We start from the raw sequence: 17,849 nt of genomic DNA on the forward strand, positions 1-17,849 counted from the left end.
TACTTGAAAAATCACTATTTTTAAGGTGAACAGATTTAAGCAACAGGAATAGTAGCATTCACTTCTGAGTCAGAATATTCATAAAGCTTTGTAGGAGACCATAAATTTACCATGTACTTTTTTTTTTAATTAAAAATATTCTGAGGTTTTCAAACCAAGAAACTTCAAAACTAAATAGAATGAAATAGTGTTACTAGATGGCAGAAAATGATGAACAGTTTCCAGTGGTTACTATTCAGTAGAGTTATCTGAAGTCATAGTTAAAAGTACCCCACACTCTGTATTTTCAGCAAGCATCAGAAGTTATAAGAGGCAATATTTGTACGGGCCAGGTATTAAAAAAAAAAAAAAAAGCATGGTAAATACACATGAATAGGCTTATAGTTAGTACTTTTTCATTAAGAATGAGATTGAATTATTTCAAATAATAGTTTTGTATTATTCAAAATATTAAATGTTAAGAAAAAAATAATCCACCGTTAATCTGTTAGGATTTAAATTGTCTGTGGACTACCACCAGTGCCCAGCGGGGTGCAGTCATGATGGAGGGGGCTGGAGGAGGAGACTGCACCCAGGGCTTCTGCGAGGGGGCTGGGAGTTTGGGCCCTCAGTCCTAAAAAGGACTTCAGCCCCTTTTTCTCAGAAAATGAAGCATACTCTCTTCCTTGTCCCATGCCAGATTTTTGCTCCAGCCCTGCTTAGGGGGTTTCCTTGGACAACAAGGAGATCAAACCAGTCAATCTAAAAGAAATTCAATTCTGAATATTGATTGGAAGGACTGTTGCTGAAGCTAAAGCTCCAATATTGGCTACCTGATGTGAAGAGCCAACATATTGGAAAAGACCCTGATGCTGGGAAAGATTGAGGGCAGAAGCAGAAGGGGTGAAAGAGGATGAAATGGTTGGATGGCATCATGGACTCAATGGACATGAGTTTGAGCAAACCCCAGGAGGTAGTGGAGGCTGGGGTGCTTCAGCCCATGGGGTCGCAGAGAGTCGGACACCATCTTAGCAGCTGAACAACAGCAACTCCTACATGCTCCAGGAAGAGCAGAGCATCAGGGTGACATGCCTCAAAGCCAACCAACTCTGAGCTGCTTGAGCTACACTCTGACCCCACGGGGCCATCCTTGCCTCCCCTCCCCCAGGATAGGGCCTGCACTGGGGGATTTTATTGTTGTTATTTAACAGAAGAGTGCTTGGAAGGTCAAGCTTAGGAGCAAACTTACTTGGAGCAGACACTGCAGCTGGGAGTCAAGTCAGCTGCTCTGGATCTCCCCTAGGGCTCATTTTGCTTCTGTCTCCTCTGGATACTGCTCTTACTCAGAAGCTGAAAAGCCAGTTGGTTATTAAAAGTCACCCGGTGTGGGTGGGGTTTATGAGAATCGAAATTGAAAAGACAGAAGGACTTGTATTTTTTTTTCCCTTTCCTGGAGGCAGTAACCTAGATGCCTTCCAGGAAAGCCAGGGAGATAAGCGTTCCTCCCTGCCTGGCTGGGTAAACCCAACTTCCTCCCACCTCCGCAAGTGACTTAGGCATTCCTGACCCCACAGTGAATGAGACCCAAATAATGGTAGGATGAGAGTTCAACAGCCTGTCTCTCAGGGGTGTTTTTATGAAAGAAGGGGTTTATTTATTAATTTTTTTTTTCAGTTGAAAAGCCTTTAATTCTTTTATTTTTCTCTTTCCTTTTTAAAAAAGTATTTTCTTTTTAACTCTATGATTTCTTTCTTCACTGGAGAAGAAAATGGCAACCCACTCCAGTGTTCCTGCCTGGAGAACTCCATGGACAGAGGAACCTGTGTATTTAACCCTTGATTTTATAGCCCAGAAATATTCACTGTTTTTTGTTTGCTTGTTTTTTTCCTGCTCTTTTACTAAGGTGGATCCACCTTTGGGGTTTGGGGGTTGATTCAGATTTCTTCCATTCTTTTCTATATCCTAAGGTGTTGTACTAACCTACAAGTTAAAAGCTTGACTGCTGCTGTTAGGGAACCAGGTTCTTTTGCCCAAGGAGCCACAAGCCAAAACACTGAGACACCAAGGTTTGTAGCAGAGGCCACCCAGTAAGGAGGCAAGAGAACAAGTCTCAGGTCTGCCTCCCAAGAGGACAGGGGCTTAGAATATTAACAGGAGCAAGCAGCAGAATGGTCTTAGGCCTTAGAGAAAGGTGATTGGTGGTAAGGAAAAGTGAGATAATTGGTGTTCTGTGCAAGTTTATCTTGGTTACATGCTTCTTCATGGGACATGTGCAAATACAGAGGATTTGGTGTGAAACAGGTTGGTGAATTTTGGGCTGTGATGACAGTGGATCACCTATGGGACAAAAGGTCTCTTCTGTGCAGATTCTGATGAGCTGTATTGGTTTGACCTGGTATCGACCAGTTTTATTGTGTTACAATAGGAGTTTTCAAACAACCTGTTCCCTTACCTGCTGTTCTGTAAAAGGAGCTCAAGAATTTCACTTAGTCACCAGTTTCTGTTACAGGTCTTTACCCCTGTGAATCAGGGTTTGGTTATCTACCAGGAGCCAGCATGGGAGTTCCCACCCATGACAAAGGTCATGCGGAGAGGATTTGACATGCAAAGGCGAATCAGAACTCGAGAGGCCCCCTGGACCTGCCCAAGCATCTACCCCAAAACCAAAATCTGTCTGTTTTGCTATTTCACGACTTTCACCAACTCTTCTGACATTAACGGGGGGCTATCCCCGATCACCTTTCTCTGAAGAAAATCAACTTAGAGCTCTAGTTAATAAGTCTCCTGGGCATAATAGGAGTGTTTCAATTCAAACCCCTCTGATGACTTTCTAGCTTGCCTGACAGGTTTGTTTGGACTCCTGCAGCTATGCATGTGATTGTTCACAGCCTCCCAACCATGAGAGGCACGGGAAGCTTAAGATATTCTAACAATGCAGAGCTTCTCAGAGAGTTAAAATTGTTAGAATAGAACTAGTAGAGGATTTCTTTTTTGAGCTAGTGCCTGTTGCCAAGTTTCCATATCCCTTACCTACTGTGTCCCTGGGAGTGTATTGATTAATATAGCTGGTATATAGAAATGTAAGGAGTAGCTTTAATGCTTGTAACCTTGGACCCTTGAGTTAATTCTTTTCTTGTTATAACCCACCACACTTTTGCCCTATAGGCATGCAACTTTATTTAATGCTTTCAGAGGGTGGCGCCTGACTTTAGAATAATCACCTTTAGAGAAAATAAGTTTTCTGATTGACTAACCATTATTCAGAAGAAAGGGTAATAAAATGTTAACAGGCCTCCTGGCCAGAAGATGATGTAAATCACCTAAAGCGTTTGCATATGATAAGTTTTCAGAAAGAAAGCCTGGCTTTGATAAGAGTCAAGGACTGCTGACCTTGCATGACTCCACACCCCCTATTATCCTCTATGCACAACTTAAGTTATAAAAGCTACTTTGCAAAATAACGTTGCGAGCCATGCTCATCAAGCTTAGTCTCCCCATGTTGTTCTTTCTTGTTTCCTTTTCTCTCCTTTTCTTCTCTGTTCTTCCTTCAGGATGACTAATGACAGAGCACAGGAGCCCTCTGAGACCATTTATTTGCCCGGGCTTCTAAGATCCACTCGAGAAGGTGCCTAAGGTGGGGCACTTTCCGTGATTTGAGAGGGCGCCTGTGGCCTCCATGGTCAGTGCAATCCTGATGTCCCAGGTTTTATTGGCTTTCTGCGTAAACCAGTTAGTTCAAGCCTCTGTCTCTTTCTCCTTTTATCTATCCTTTCGCCAATGCCGTCCTCCCAAGGGAGTCCCTGGATCCAACCGGGGCTGGGCACTGGTAGTTATCCCATCTGTACCTAGACGGCAATGAGGAGAAAGGAAGGACAGGCAGAATGTAGTCTCAAAGTTCTATGGCCAAGACTACCCAGGAGCTAGTGCTTTGGCACGTATTCCCTATGCAGACTTTTCTAGCTGCAAAATCAGCTAGAACAGTATTAAAATCCTTAGTCAATTGCCATACGCTTATTTCATAAAATAAAATGATACTGTATTTGGAGCTGTAGAGCGTGTTGTAACTGTAAAGGTATATGTGACAATATCAGGGACAGATTTTTCTAGAATTCTGAGACTACACTGGGTAGATTCAAGACTTAAATCCAATCTGGGAAAATTACTGTGGCCATATAATTCCTGAGCCACCAAGACTGATTTAGGGGGGAGATTAAATACGTGAACTGTGAACTTCCAGATGTTCAAGCTGGTTTTAGAAAAGGCAGAGGAACCAGAGATCAAATTGCCAACATGCGCTGGATCAGCGAAAAAGCAAGACAGTTCCAGAAAAACATCTATTTCTGCTTTATTGACTAGGGTAAAGCCTTTGACTGTGTGGATCACAATAAACTGTGGAAAATTCTTCAAGAGATGGGAATACCAGACTACCAGACCTGCCTTTTGAGAAACCTGTATGCAGGTCAGGAAGCAACAGTTAGAGCTCTACAGGGAACAACAGACTGGTCCCAAATAGGAAAGGAGTATGTCAAGGCTGAATATTGTCACCCTGTTTATTTAACTTATATGCAGAGTACATCATGAGAAACGCTGGCTAGAAGAAGCACAAGCTGGAATCAAGATTGCCGGGAGAAATATCAATAACCTCAGATATGCAGATGACACCACCTTTATGGCAGAAAGTGAAGAGGAACTAAAAAGCCTCTTGATGAAAGTGAAAGAGGAGAGTGAAAAAGTTGGCTTAAAGCTCAACACTCAGAAAACGAAGATCATGGCATCTGGTCCCATCACTTCATGGCAAATAGATGGGGAAACAGTGGAAACTTTATCTTTTGGTCTCCAAAAAAGACTTTATCTTTTTGGTCTCCAAAATCACTGCAGATGGTGACTGCAGCCTTGAAATTAAAAGAACTTACTCCTTGGAAGAAAAGTTATGACCAACCTAGTTAGCATATTCAAAAGCAGAGACATTACTTTGCCAACAAAGGTCTGTTTAGTCAAGGCTATGGTTTTTCCAGTGGTCATGTATGGATGCGAGAGTTGGACTGTGAAGAAAGCTGAGCACCAAAGAATTGATGCTTTTGAACTGTGGTGTTGGAGAAGACTCTTGAGAGTCCCTTGGACTGCAAGGAGATCCAACCAGTTCATTCTGACAGAGATCAGTCCTGGGTGTTCTTTGGAAGGACTGATGTTAAACTGAAACTCCAGTACTTTGGCCACCTCATGAGAAGAGTTGTCTCATTGGAAAAGACTCTGATGCTGGGAGGGATTGGGGGCAGGAGGAAAAGGGGATGACAGAGGATGAGATGGCTCAATGGCATCACCGACTTGATGGACGTGAGTTTAAGTGAACTCCAGGAGATGGTGATGGACAGGGAGGCCTGGCATGCTGCTATTCATTGGGTCACAAAGAGTCGGACATGACTGAGTGACTGAACTGAACTGAGGCATATGACCTAAAATAGATAAAATTAATCATTTCTCAGTTACATGGATCCAAGAAAAAAAATTTTTTTTTTGCTCTTGCTCTTGTTCTGTTTCTCTGAATCTCTTCTCTTGTTTTCATCAACTTTTTGTTGTTGTCAGTGAGGGTATAAAGATTTGTGTTTCTAGATGAAGACTGTAAGCCACTCAGATATGTTTGGCTCTGGAACGTGATATATACTATTACCAAACTATGTACAAGTGTTATATGAAAACAGATTATAGTGTGTGAGAGTAATACATATAGCAGCATATGAAAATAGATTTTAAGAGCAAAAATGCCTGTCTATAGGCATGCAGAAATTTGAAGACAATTTCAGCTTTATAGAAGACATAATATTGTTGTATATGTATGTACCTTGTGGCTCAGCTGGTAAAGAATCCACCTGCAATGTGGGAGACCTGGGTTCGATCCCTGGGTTGGGAAGATCCCCTGGAGAAGGGAAAGGCTACCCACTCCAGTATTCTGGCCTGGAGAATTCCATGGACTATACAGTCCATGGGGTTGCAAAGAGTTGGACACGACTGAATGACTTCACTTTCACTTTATAATATGGCTTCCAATAAATTGAGAAATGGCAGAACTGAAAGAATAGGGAAAGTCAAAATTTTTAGGACACACTTATCCCATTTCAGAGATTAATTAATAGAACCAACACACAAAATCAGTAATGGTGTTGAAGACTTGAAGTGAAGTGAAGTGTTCGTCACTCAGTCGTGTCTGACTCTTTGCAACTCCATGGACTGTAACTCATCAGGCTCCTCTGTCCATGGAATTCTCCATCAAGAATACTGGTGTGGGTTGCCACTTTCTTCTCCAGGGGAATCTTCCTGACCCAGAGGTCAAACCCATATCTCCTGTATTGTAGGCAAATTCTTTAACATCTGAGCCACCAGAGAAGACTAAAGCTTTGAAGAGGATAATTGGCAAATTGAACAAATAGATATTTAATAGGCTGATAATTGTGATCAAACACTGTAGAAAACATATTTTTTCAGGTTAACAAATTAAAGTCAAGTAGAGTATACCAATTTACCATAATATTATGTTAAAAAAATATTCCCTGGTGGCTCAGATGGTAAAGAATCTGCCTGAAATGCAGGAGACCCAGGTCCAATCCCTGGGCTGAAAAGATCCCCTGGAGAAGGGAATCGCTACCCATTCCACTATTCTTGCCTGGAGAAACCCATGGACAAAGGAGCCTGGTAGGCTACAGTCCATGAGATTGAAAAGACTTGGACACGACTGAGCAACTAACACTTTCACTTTTCAATGTTATAAAACAGTGACAAAAAGATAACTGAAGATTCTTATATTTTTATGTTATAATTCTAAATAATCTATACGCCACAAAGAATTTTATTTTGAAAAATAGAAAATATTTTTAAATGACCAATACTGATAATACTATATTTCAGACTTCAAGATGCAGTTAAATCACTAATTTCAGTGAAATTCATATCCTCAGGCCATAAACTAGTAAAGAATTAAAGTAGAAAACAAGCTAAATATCAACCTCTTCAAGTGATCCAAATGCAGAAATAGTAGAAGAAACCAAAATAAAAGCAAAACAGACTTAGTGAAGTAGAAAACCATTATATAATAAGAGAGTCAAAGCAACCAAAATGTTTGTAAAATTGGTAGTTTATGAAATTGGTAAATCTAGAGTGATTAATCAAGAGAAATGAGATCCATGTTCCAAACTACTAAGAATCCAAAATGTGTCAAGAGAACATTACTCCCATCTGAAAAGAAAAAAAGGTCCAAATAATCTATAAAATCATTCTTTTAAAGACCTATCCCAAGTGAGATCACAAAGATAAAATTAGATTAAAATTAGATTAAAATTAAGATATTGAAGATAAAATTTCAATGAGTTGCAATCCCTTTTGAGAAGATGAGCCACATAAACAAGTTATCTTTTATCTGATTACAGATATTAGAATAACAAAAATTTTAATAAACGTCCTGCATATTGCACAATGGCCAGAATCCCCAATAAACCTTGACATAAGAGAAATTCACACATACTTATATAAATCTTCCATTGGCCTCCATCAGGTATCATAAGAAATAGTAGATGGAGGGCAGGAGATATGCGATAACCTTTGTGGGGCAGACTGACTGAGCTTTTCAAGGTTTGAGGTGCAACAGATTTACCTGGAAAACCTAAGAGTATGCAGGCATTCAACGAAGCCTTGCAATGAGTAAATAAACAAAAACAAAAAGCAAAAAAAGCAGTCTACCATTAGACTAGGTCAAGAGCACAGAGACTGCCCGTAAGACAAGTATGCAGGATCTGCTAAAGATTGAGGATGGAACAGGAAAACTATAAGAGTCTTCTGGTGCTTCAGGTCTTCTACTACAAATAGTAGAATTCCACTGGAGGAATGTGAAGCTTGTGATGAACTTGATGTAGCAACAACAAAACTCAGCACAGATGAATTACTACACTGACTAAATGCCCCCCACAATCATCCTAACCAAAATAGAGGTTGTGCTATTTTTCAACTATAAATCTTATTATCTCAATATCTACTTTTTTTTTTTTACAATGTTAAGCATATAATAAAAATGGAGTTAAGCAAAAACAAGAAACAAACAAAAACAAAACAAAAAAATCCTAGTTAAAACTATGCATCATAATGAGATAAGACAAAGAACAGAAACAATATCAGAAATAAACCTAATGTGGAACAATCAGGGCCTTTGAAATCACTATTATTATGTTGAAAAATCTACTGGAAAGGTGAATAACACACATGAACACATTAAAATTTTTTAAAGACTGCATGCTATTAATAGAGTTAAATGGAAATCCTATAAAAGTAAAGCACAATATCAGTGACTAAGAATTCTTTTAAAGGAATTAACAGAAAATATGTGAACAAATTGGTGGAAAGAACCAAACAATCTAAGATAGATCAATAGTCATTAACCACATAGAAACACAGAATTAGAGAGAAAAAAATATTCTGAGCCTTCAATAGTTTAGGATATCCCCCAGTACAATGACAAAAGGTTTCTCATGCACATAACTGGAAAAATAAAAATAGAAGAAGTAAAGAAAGAGGCAGGAAAAATACTTGAAGAGAAAATTTCCCAAAATTAATAAAAGAGACAAATGGCCAAAGTTCATAGAACCCCAAACAAAACAAATATAAGATAAATATGGCCTTGCACCCCACAGACTAGTAATAAAAGCCTATTATGAACAGAAAATCTTAGAGACAAGCAGTGAAAAAAGAAACATTGCATACAAAAGAGCAAAAACTAGGCTTGGAAAGAAACATTGCTGGAAATTACATAAGCTAGGAGAAAGTGGAATAACATCTCTTTTAAAGTGTTGAATGAAAAATGTCAACCAGAATAATCTACAGAGTAACAATGCCTTTAAAGTGAATGCAAAAGACTTTTAAACTGTAGCATTTGTATGTACCCTATTGGTGGGAATGTAAATTGATGGAGCCACTATGAAAAACAGTATGAAAGTTCCTCAAAAGACTAAAAATATAACTACCATAGCAAGGGTATGGTATGGGCATGGTACGTGGTATGAATTTATGTAAGCATTACAGTCATTCATGATTATTCTGGGCTCATGAACTAATCACTTCCTAAAGGCCCCACCACCAAAACCAGCACATTGGGCATAAGTTTTTCAACATATGATATTTGGGGAGACATACTGATTTAGATGGTAGTATAAAAGGATATCCAACCAGTCCATTCTGAAGGAGATCAGCCCTGGGATTTCTTTGGAAGGAATGATGCTAAAGCTGAAACTCCAGTACTTTGGCCACCTCATGCGAAGAGTTGACTCCTTGGAAAAGACTCTGATGCTGGGAGGGATTGGGGGCAGGAGGAGAAGGGGACGACAGAGGATGAGATGGCTGGATGGCATCACCGACTCGATGGACGTGAGTCTGAGTGAACTCCAGGACTTGGTGATGGACAGAGAGGCCTGGCGTGCTGCGATTCATGGGGTCGCAAAGAGTCGGACACGACTGAGCTACTGAACTGAACTGAACTGATAAAAGTTCTCTAGGGCAAGCAGGGGTCTCCAACTCCCCTCACTCCCTGCTGCAGACTGGTACTGGTCCATGGCCTGTTAGGAACTTGGCTGCACAGCAGGAGGTGAGCTGCAGGGCAAGAAAGGGAAGCTTCATGTGCCACTCCCCATCACTAGTATCGCCACTTGAACTATCCTCTACCTCCACTCCCATTGTCTTCCATAAGACCAGTCCCTGGTTCCAAAACGTTTGGGGACCACTCTTCTAGGGAAACCAAAAGATAGCAGAAAGACAAAAACATTAACAGTAAGGAAATTTTATTTCCTGACACAGCAGCTAAAACAAGTGGTAAACACAATCTAACCTGTTGACCGTTAACATAAAACCTCACACTATAGACATATTTACCTCAGGTCCTTCAAAATATTAAACTATGCCAGCTTTCAACAAAAAATTACTAGACATGCTAAAAGGCATAAAAGCAGTCTGAAGTGTCAAATCAAGTATCAGAACCAGACTCAGACAAGGCAGAAATTTGCAAATTATCAGACAGCTAAATTTAAAATTACTGTGATTAATATGCTAAGAAATCTAATGGAGAAGAGGAAAACGTGAATGAACAAGTGAGTAATGTAGGGAGAGAAATGGAAACTCCCACAATTGTAAGGAGATACAAGAAACTAAAAACATGCTGACAGAATGAAGAATGTCTTTGGTGGGTTCATCAGTAGACTGAACATGATTGGGACGGACTCAGTGAATTTGGAGGTGTGTCAATAGAAACTTTCAAATTGAAAAGCACATCATATTCAACTACAGAAAATCAAAGGCAAAGAGAAAATCTCGAAATAAGCCAAAGAGATTTTATTTTACTCATAGAAGCACTAGGGTAAGAATTATATCAGACGTCTCCTTTGAAAGCATACAAGCAAGAAGAGAATGCAGTGAAATAATCAAAATCATGAAAGAAATAGCAACACCAAATTAGAATTCTGTGTCTACTGAAATTATTCTTCTGAGTGAAGGAGAAATAAGTACTTCCTCAGACAAACAAAAATTGAGGGAATCTCTCACCAGGAACCCTGATTTGTAAGAAATGTTTAAAGTTCTTCAGAGGAGGAAAATGATATATCAGAAATTTGGATCTACATAAAGACTGGAAGAGCACTGAAGGAGGAATAAATGGCAAGAAAATAAAAATATATTTCTCTTATTCTAAGTTGATCTAACATACAACAATTTACTAAAACAATAATAGCACCAACGTATTTGAAGATTGAAGAGTATGTATGAGTGAAATGAATTATAGCAATGATACAAAAGACCAGAGAGAAGAGTTAGGAATATTTTGTTATTTTAAGGTGCTTGTGCTATTGGTGATGTGGTATAGTGTTATTTGACACTGTTATTTAACATGGATTGGTTAGAAATGTATATTGCAATCTCTAGGGCAAACAGTTTAAAAAAATTTTTTAAAGAGGTATAATTGTTATGCTAAGAAAGACTGCAAGGAGATGCTAAGAAAGAATAGAAAATGGAATCATATAAAATGCATAATTAAAACCAAAAGTTAGAAAAGGAGTGAAAGATTAAAAAAAAAAGATATATTTATGTCATATACGGTATATATAGATGATGGCAGATAACATCAGTTTAGTTCAGTTCAGTCCCTCAGTCATGTCCGAGTCTTTGCAACACCGTGGACTGCAGCACGCCAGGCTTCCCTGTCCACCACAAACTCCTGGAGCTTGCTCAAACTCATGTACATCGAGTGGGTGATGCCATCTAACCATCTTAACCTTCTCCTCCTTCCCTCAATGTTTTCCAGCATCAGGGTCTTTTCCAATGTGTCAGTTCTTCACATCAGGTGGCCAAAGTATTGGAGTTTCAGCTTCAGCATCAGTCCTTCCAATGAATATTCAGGACTGATTTCCTTTCAGATTGACTGGTTTGATCTCCTTGCAGTCCAAGGGATTCTCCAGAGTCTTCTCTAACACCACAGTTCAAAAACATCAATTCTTTGGCCCTCAGCTTTCTTTAGAGTCCAACTCTCACATCCATACATGACTCATGGAAAAGCCAAAGCTTACTCTAGACAAAAGTTTTGTTGGCAAAGTAATATTTCTGCTTTTTAATGTGCTGTCTAGGTTGATCACAGCATTTCTTCCAAAGAGCAAGCCTCTTTTAATTTCATGGCTTCAATCACCATCTGCAGTGATTTTGGAGCTCCTCCAAAAATAAAGTCTGTCACTGTTTGCATTGTTTCCCCATCTATTTGCCAGAAGTGATTGGACTGCATGCCATGATCTTAGTTTTCAGAATGTTGAGTTTTAAGCCAACTATTTCACTGTCTTCTTTCACTTTCATCAAGAGGCTCTTTAATTCCTCTTCACTTTCTCTCATAATGGTGGTGTCATCTGCATATCTGAGGTTATTGATATGTCTCCCAGCAATTTCATTCCAGCTTGTGTTTCACCCAGCGCAGCATTTTGCATGATGTACTCTGCATACAAGTTAAAGAAGCAGGGTTACAATACACAGCCTTGATGTACTCCTTTCCAGATTTGCAAGCAGTCTGGTGTGCCATGTCCAGTTCTAACTGCTGCTTCCTGACCTGCAAACATATTTCTCAAGTGCAGGTCAGGTGGCCTGGTATTTCCATCTCTTGAAGAATTTCCCAAAGTTTGTGGTGATTCATACAGTCAAAGGCTTTAGCATAGTCAATAAAGCAGAAGTAGATGTTTTTCTGGAACTCTATTGCTTTTTTGATGATCCAATGGATGTTGGCAATTTGATCTCCAGTTCCTCTGCCTTTTCTAAAACCAGCTTGAATATCTGGAAGTTCACAGTTCATGTAGTATTGAAGCCTGGCTTGGAGAGTTTTGAGCATTACTTTGCTAGCATGTGAGATGAGTGCAATTGTGTGGTAGTTTGAGCATTCTATGACATTGCCTTTCTTTGGGATTGGAATGAAAACTGACCTTTTCAGTCCTGTGGCCACTGCTGAGTTACCCAAATTTGCTGGTATATTGAGTGCAGCACTTTCACAGCATCATATCTTAGGATTTGAAATTGCTCTACTCGAATTCCATCACCTCCACTAGCTTTGTTTGTAGTGATGCTTCCTAAGGCCCACTTGATTTCAGACTTCATGATGTCTTGCTCTAGGTGAGTGATCACTAGTTATCTGTGTCATGAAGATCTTTTTTTGCATAGTTCTTCTGTGTATTCTTATCACCTTTTCTTAATATCTTCAGCTTCTGTTAAGTCCATGCGATTTCTGTCCTTTATTCTGCCTATCTTTGCTTGAAATATACCCTTAGTAGCTCTAATTTTCTTGAAGAGATATCTCAGTTCAGTTCAGTTTAGTCACTCAGTCATGTCCGACTCTTTGTGACCCCATGAATCGCAGCACGCCAGGCCTCCCTGTCCATCACCAACTCCCGGAGTTCACTCAGACTCACGTCCATCGAGTCAGTGATGCCATCCAGCCATCTCATCCTCTGTCGTCCCCTTCTCCTCCTGCCCCCAATCCCTCCCAGCATCAGAGTCTTTTCCAAAGAGTCAACTCTTCGCCTGAGGTGGCCAAAGTACTGGAGTTTCAGCCTCAGCATCATTCCTTCCAATGAACACCCAGGACTGGTCTCCCTTAGAATGGACTGGTTGGATGTCCTTGCAGTCCAAGGGACTCTCAAGAGTCTTCTCCAACACCACAGTTTAAAAGCATCAATTCTTCAGCCCTCAGCTTTCTTCACAGTCCAACTCTTGCATCCTTACATGACCATTGGAAAAACCATAGCCTTGACTAAACAGACCTTTGTTGGCAAAGTAATGTCTCTGTTCTTCAATATGCTATCTAGGTGGTCATAACTTTTCTTCCAAGGAGTAAGCGTCTTTTAATTTCAAGGCTGCAGTCACCATCTGTAGTGATTTTGTAGCCCAAAAAGATAAAGTCTGACATTGTTTCCACTGTTTTCCCATCAATTTCCCATAAAGTGATGGGACCAGATGCCATGATCTTCGTTTTCTGAATGCTGAGCTTTAAGCCAACTTTCCCACTCTCTGACTTTCATTAAGAGGCTTTTTAGTTCCTCTTCACTTTCTGCCATAAGGGTGGTGTCATCTGCATATCTGAGGTTATTGATATTTCTCCCTGCAACCTTGATTCTCAGCTTGTGCTTCTTCTAGCCCAGCATTTCTCATGATGTACTCTGTATATAAGTTAAATAAACAGGGTGACAATACACAGCCTTGATGTATACCTTTTCCTATTTGGAACCAGTCTGTTGTTCCATGTCCAGTTCTAACTGTTGCTTCCTGACCTGCATACAGGTTTCTCAAGAGGCAGGTCAGGGGTCTGGTAAGCCCATCTCTTTCAGAATTTTCCACAGTTTATTGTGATCCACACAGTCAAAGGCTTTGGCATAGTCAATAAAGCAGAAATAGATGTTTTTCTGGAACTCTCTTCCTTTTTCCATGATCCAGTGGATGTTGGCAATTTGATCTCTTGTCCCTCTGCCTTTTCTAAAACCAGCTTGAACATCTGGAATGCACTGTTCGCGTATTGCTGAAGCCTGGCTTGGAGAATTTTGAGCATTACTTTACTAGTGTGTGAGATGAGTGCAATTGTGCAGTATTTTGAGCATTATTTGGCATTGCTTTTCTTTGGGATTGGAATGAAAACTGACCTTTTCCAGTCCTGTGGCCACTTCTGAGTTTTCCAAATATGCTGGCATATTGAGTGCAGCACTTTCACAGCATCATCTTCCAGGATTTGAAATAGCTCAACTGGAATTCCATCACCTCCACTAGCTTTGTTTCTAGTGATGCTTTCTAAGGCCCACTTGACTTCACATTCCAGGATGTTTGGCTCTAGGTGAGTGAACACACCATCATGATTATCTGGGTCATGAAGCTCTTTTTTGTACAGTTCTTCTGTGTATTCTTGCCACCTCTTCTTAATATTGCTGCTTCTGTTTGGTCCATTCTATTTCTGTCCTTTATCGAGCCCATCTTTGCATGAAATGTTCCCTTGGTATCTCTAGTTTTCTTGAAGAGATCTCTAGCCTTTCCCATTCTGTTGTTTTTGTCTATTTCTTTGCACTGATCACTGAGGAAGGCTTTCTTATCTCTTCTTGCTATTCTTTGGAACTGTGCATTCAGATGCTTTAGCTTTCCTTTTTTCCTTTGCTTTTCACGTCTCTTCTTTTCACAGTTTTTTGTAAGGCCTCCCCAGACAGCCATTTTGCTTTTTTGCATTTTTTTTTTCCATGGGGATGGTCTTGATCCCTGTCTTCTGTACAATGTCACAGACCTCTGTCCATTGTTCATCAGGCACTCTGTCTATCAGATCTAGTCCCTTAAATCTATTTCTCACTTCCACTGTATAATCATAAGGAATTTGATTTAGGTCATGCCTGAATGGTCTAGTGGTTTTTCCTACTTTCTTCAATTTAAGTCTGAATTTGGCAATAAGGTGTTCATGATCTGAGCCACAGTCAGCTCCCGGTCTTGTTTTCCTGACTGTATAGAGTTTCTCCACCTTTGGCTGCAAAGAATATAATCAATCTGATTTCAGTGTTGACCATCTGGTGATGTCCATGTGTAGAGTCTTCTCTTGTGTTGTTGGAAGAGAGTGTTTGCTATGACCAGTGCGTTCTCTTGGCAAAACTCTATTAGCCTTTGCCCTGCTTCATTCCGTATTCCAAGGCCAGATTTACCTTTTACCCCAGGTATTTCTTGACTTCCTACTTTTACATTCCAGTCGCCTATAATGAAAAGGACATCTTTTTGGGGTGTTAGTTCTAAAAGGTCTTGGAGGTCTTCATAGAACTGTTCAACTTCAGCTTCTTTAGTGTTACTGGTTGGGACATATACTTGGATTACTGTCATATTGAATGGTTTGCCTTCGAAATGAACAGAGATCATTCTGTTGTTTTTGAGATTGCATCCAAGTACTGCATTTCGGACTCTTTTGGTGACCATGATGGCTACTCCATTTCTTCTAAGGGATTCCTGCCCATAGTAGTAGATATAATTGTCATCGGAGTTAAATTCACCCATTCCAGTCCGTTTTAGTTCGCCGATTCCTAGAATATTGACCTTCACTCTTGCCTTCTATTTGACCACTTCCAATTTGCCTTGATTCATGGACCTGACATTCCAGGTTCCTATGCAATATTGCTCTTTACAGCATCGGACCTTGCTTCTATCACCAGTCACATCCACAACTAGGTATTGTTTTTGCTTTGGCTCCCTCCCTTCATTCTTTCAGGAGTTATTTCTCCACTTATCTCCAGTAGCTTATTGGGCACCTACTGATCTGGGAAGATCCTCTTTCGGTATCCTATCATCTTGCCTTTTCATACTGTTCATAGGGTTCTCAAAGCAAGAATACTGAAGTGGTTTGCCATTCCCTTCTCCAGTGGACCACATTCTGTCAGACCTCTCCACCATGACCCCCCATCTTGGATGGCCCCATACGGCATGGCTTAGTTTCACTGAGGTAGACTAGGCTGTGGTCCATGTGATTGGACTGACTACTTTCTGTGTATATGGTTTCAGTGTGTCTGCCCTCTGATGCCCTCTTGCAACACCTATCATCTTACTTGGGTTTCTCTTACCTTGGACATGGGGTATCTGTTCACGGCTGCTCCAGCAAAGCACAGCTGCTGCTCCTTACCTTGGACGAGGGGTATGTCCTCACGGCCACCCTCCTGACCTTGGACTTGGAGTAGCTCCTCTTGGCCCTCCTGCGACCACGCAGCCACCACTCCTTGGAAGTAGGGTTGCTCCTCTCAGCCACCACCCCTGACCTCAGGCATGGGGAGCTTCTCTCGGCCACCTCCCCTGACCTTGGGCTAGGGGTAGCTCCTCTTGGCCATGCTTCTGCACGGTCCTTCTCAAAGCAAAAAGCACCATGTTCAGATGAGTTCAATGGTGGATTCTACCCAACATTTAAAGAAGAAATCATGTGAATTTTACATAATCACCTTTAGAAAATAGAAGCAGAGAAATATTACTGGCTCATTCTGTCAGATCAACATTACGTTAACACCAAAGCTATGCAAAGGCATTACAAGAAAATCACACAAACATTTCTCAGGAATAAAGATGCCAAAATTCTCAACAAAATATTAGCAAATTGAATACAGTAATGTCTACAAAGAATAATACATATAATACAACCAAGTGGGATTTGTACATGAAATATAAGGCATTATGTACAAAACAACAGAGGAAAAGTTAAAAAGAATATTGAGATCATGGTAAAGAAAAAAATTTAAAAATCACATTGTATGTGATGTATGTGATAATACTATTGGGTTATTATCATTATTTCTAACATAGTGTGTATCTCCAGAAATCTACCTAGAAGAATCAATTGACACTAACATGGATGGAAATGGCTCACATTATGAGACTATAGTTTCCCACGTGGAAGGGAGACAGCTCTCATTTCTAGATTCCAGTGGGGAGGCATATGATTTATTTTCTGCCAAGCAGGTACACTTCTGTGAGATTGAGATGAAGACATGAAGTGAAGTGAAGTCACTCAGTCGTACCCAACTCTTTGTCACCCCCATGGACTGTAGACTTCCAGGCTCCTCCATCTATAGGATTTTCCAGGCAAGAATACTGGAGTGAGTTGCCCTATCCTGGATCCCATGGACTATACATTCCATGGAATTCTCCAGGCCATAATACTGGAGTGGGTAGATATTCCCTTCTCCAAGGGACCTTCCCAACCTAGGGATTGAACCCAGGTGTCCTGCATTGCAGGCGAATTCTTTACCAGCTGAGCCACTAGGGAAGCCCAAGATGGAGACATAGCAACCCTCAATGCAACTTTTCATGGGGGGTTTATTTACTTCAGATGTAAAGGTGGAAGCATCCAATACTTAGAGCTGACATTGGTAGAGCATCTGACTTGTGATCTGGAGATCACTGTACCAGGTGGTAATGGATGTGCTGTTTTCTCTGGTAATGGATGAGATGCCTTCCTGTGTGGTTGATATTATTCTTGGTGAAAGATCAGTAGAGTTTGACTCCCTTACCATCTTGGAGAATCTGTCTGCTACCTACCAGCCTTAAAAGTCATTTTCCTTTTAAGTTACTGAGAAGATACTGTTTTTTGCAGTGAGAACCTTAAGTGATACATGTCCTAAGACAATAGTGGTAGGTTAATAAAGTTATGACCAACCTAGATAGCATATTCAAAAGTAGAGACATTACTTTGCCAACAAAGGTCCGTCTAGTCAAGGCTATGGTTTTTCCTGTGGTCATGTATGGATGTGAGAGTTGGACTGTGAAGGAGGCTGAGCACCAAAGAATTGATGCTTTTGAACTGTGGTGTTGGAGAAGACTCTTGAGAG

At 40.4% G+C, this 17,849-nt stretch overlaps 1 protein-coding gene across 10 annotated transcripts in view; it reads right to left on the reverse strand.

Annotated features, from left to right (window-relative positions):
- Positions 1-17,849, reverse strand: part of LOC147375761 (guanylate-binding protein 2-like) — a 167,821-nt gene that overhangs the window by 39,868 nt on the left and 110,104 nt on the right. The window contains exon 1 of one of the 10 annotated variants that reach the window (XM_086390997.1): positions 9,676-9,697. The exons of 8 other annotated variants lie outside the window; for them this stretch is intronic. In XM_086390997.1, coding sequence (XP_086247123.1) covers positions 9,676-9,687 — 12 coding nt within the window. In that variant the 5' untranslated portion in view covers positions 9,688-9,697. Of the gene's footprint in view, positions 1-1,228; positions 1,385-9,675; positions 9,698-17,849 lie in introns of those variants that run through there. One more of the 10 variants, XM_086391000.1, reaches the window with a different exon arrangement.

Source organism: Bos grunniens, chromosome 3, assembly GCF_055505025.1.
Source record: "Bos grunniens cultivar Pamir isolate PY7600 chromosome 3, Bosgru_T2T1.0, whole genome shotgun sequence".
NCBI classification, from domain to species: domain Eukaryota; kingdom Metazoa; phylum Chordata; class Mammalia; order Artiodactyla; family Bovidae; genus Bos; species Bos grunniens.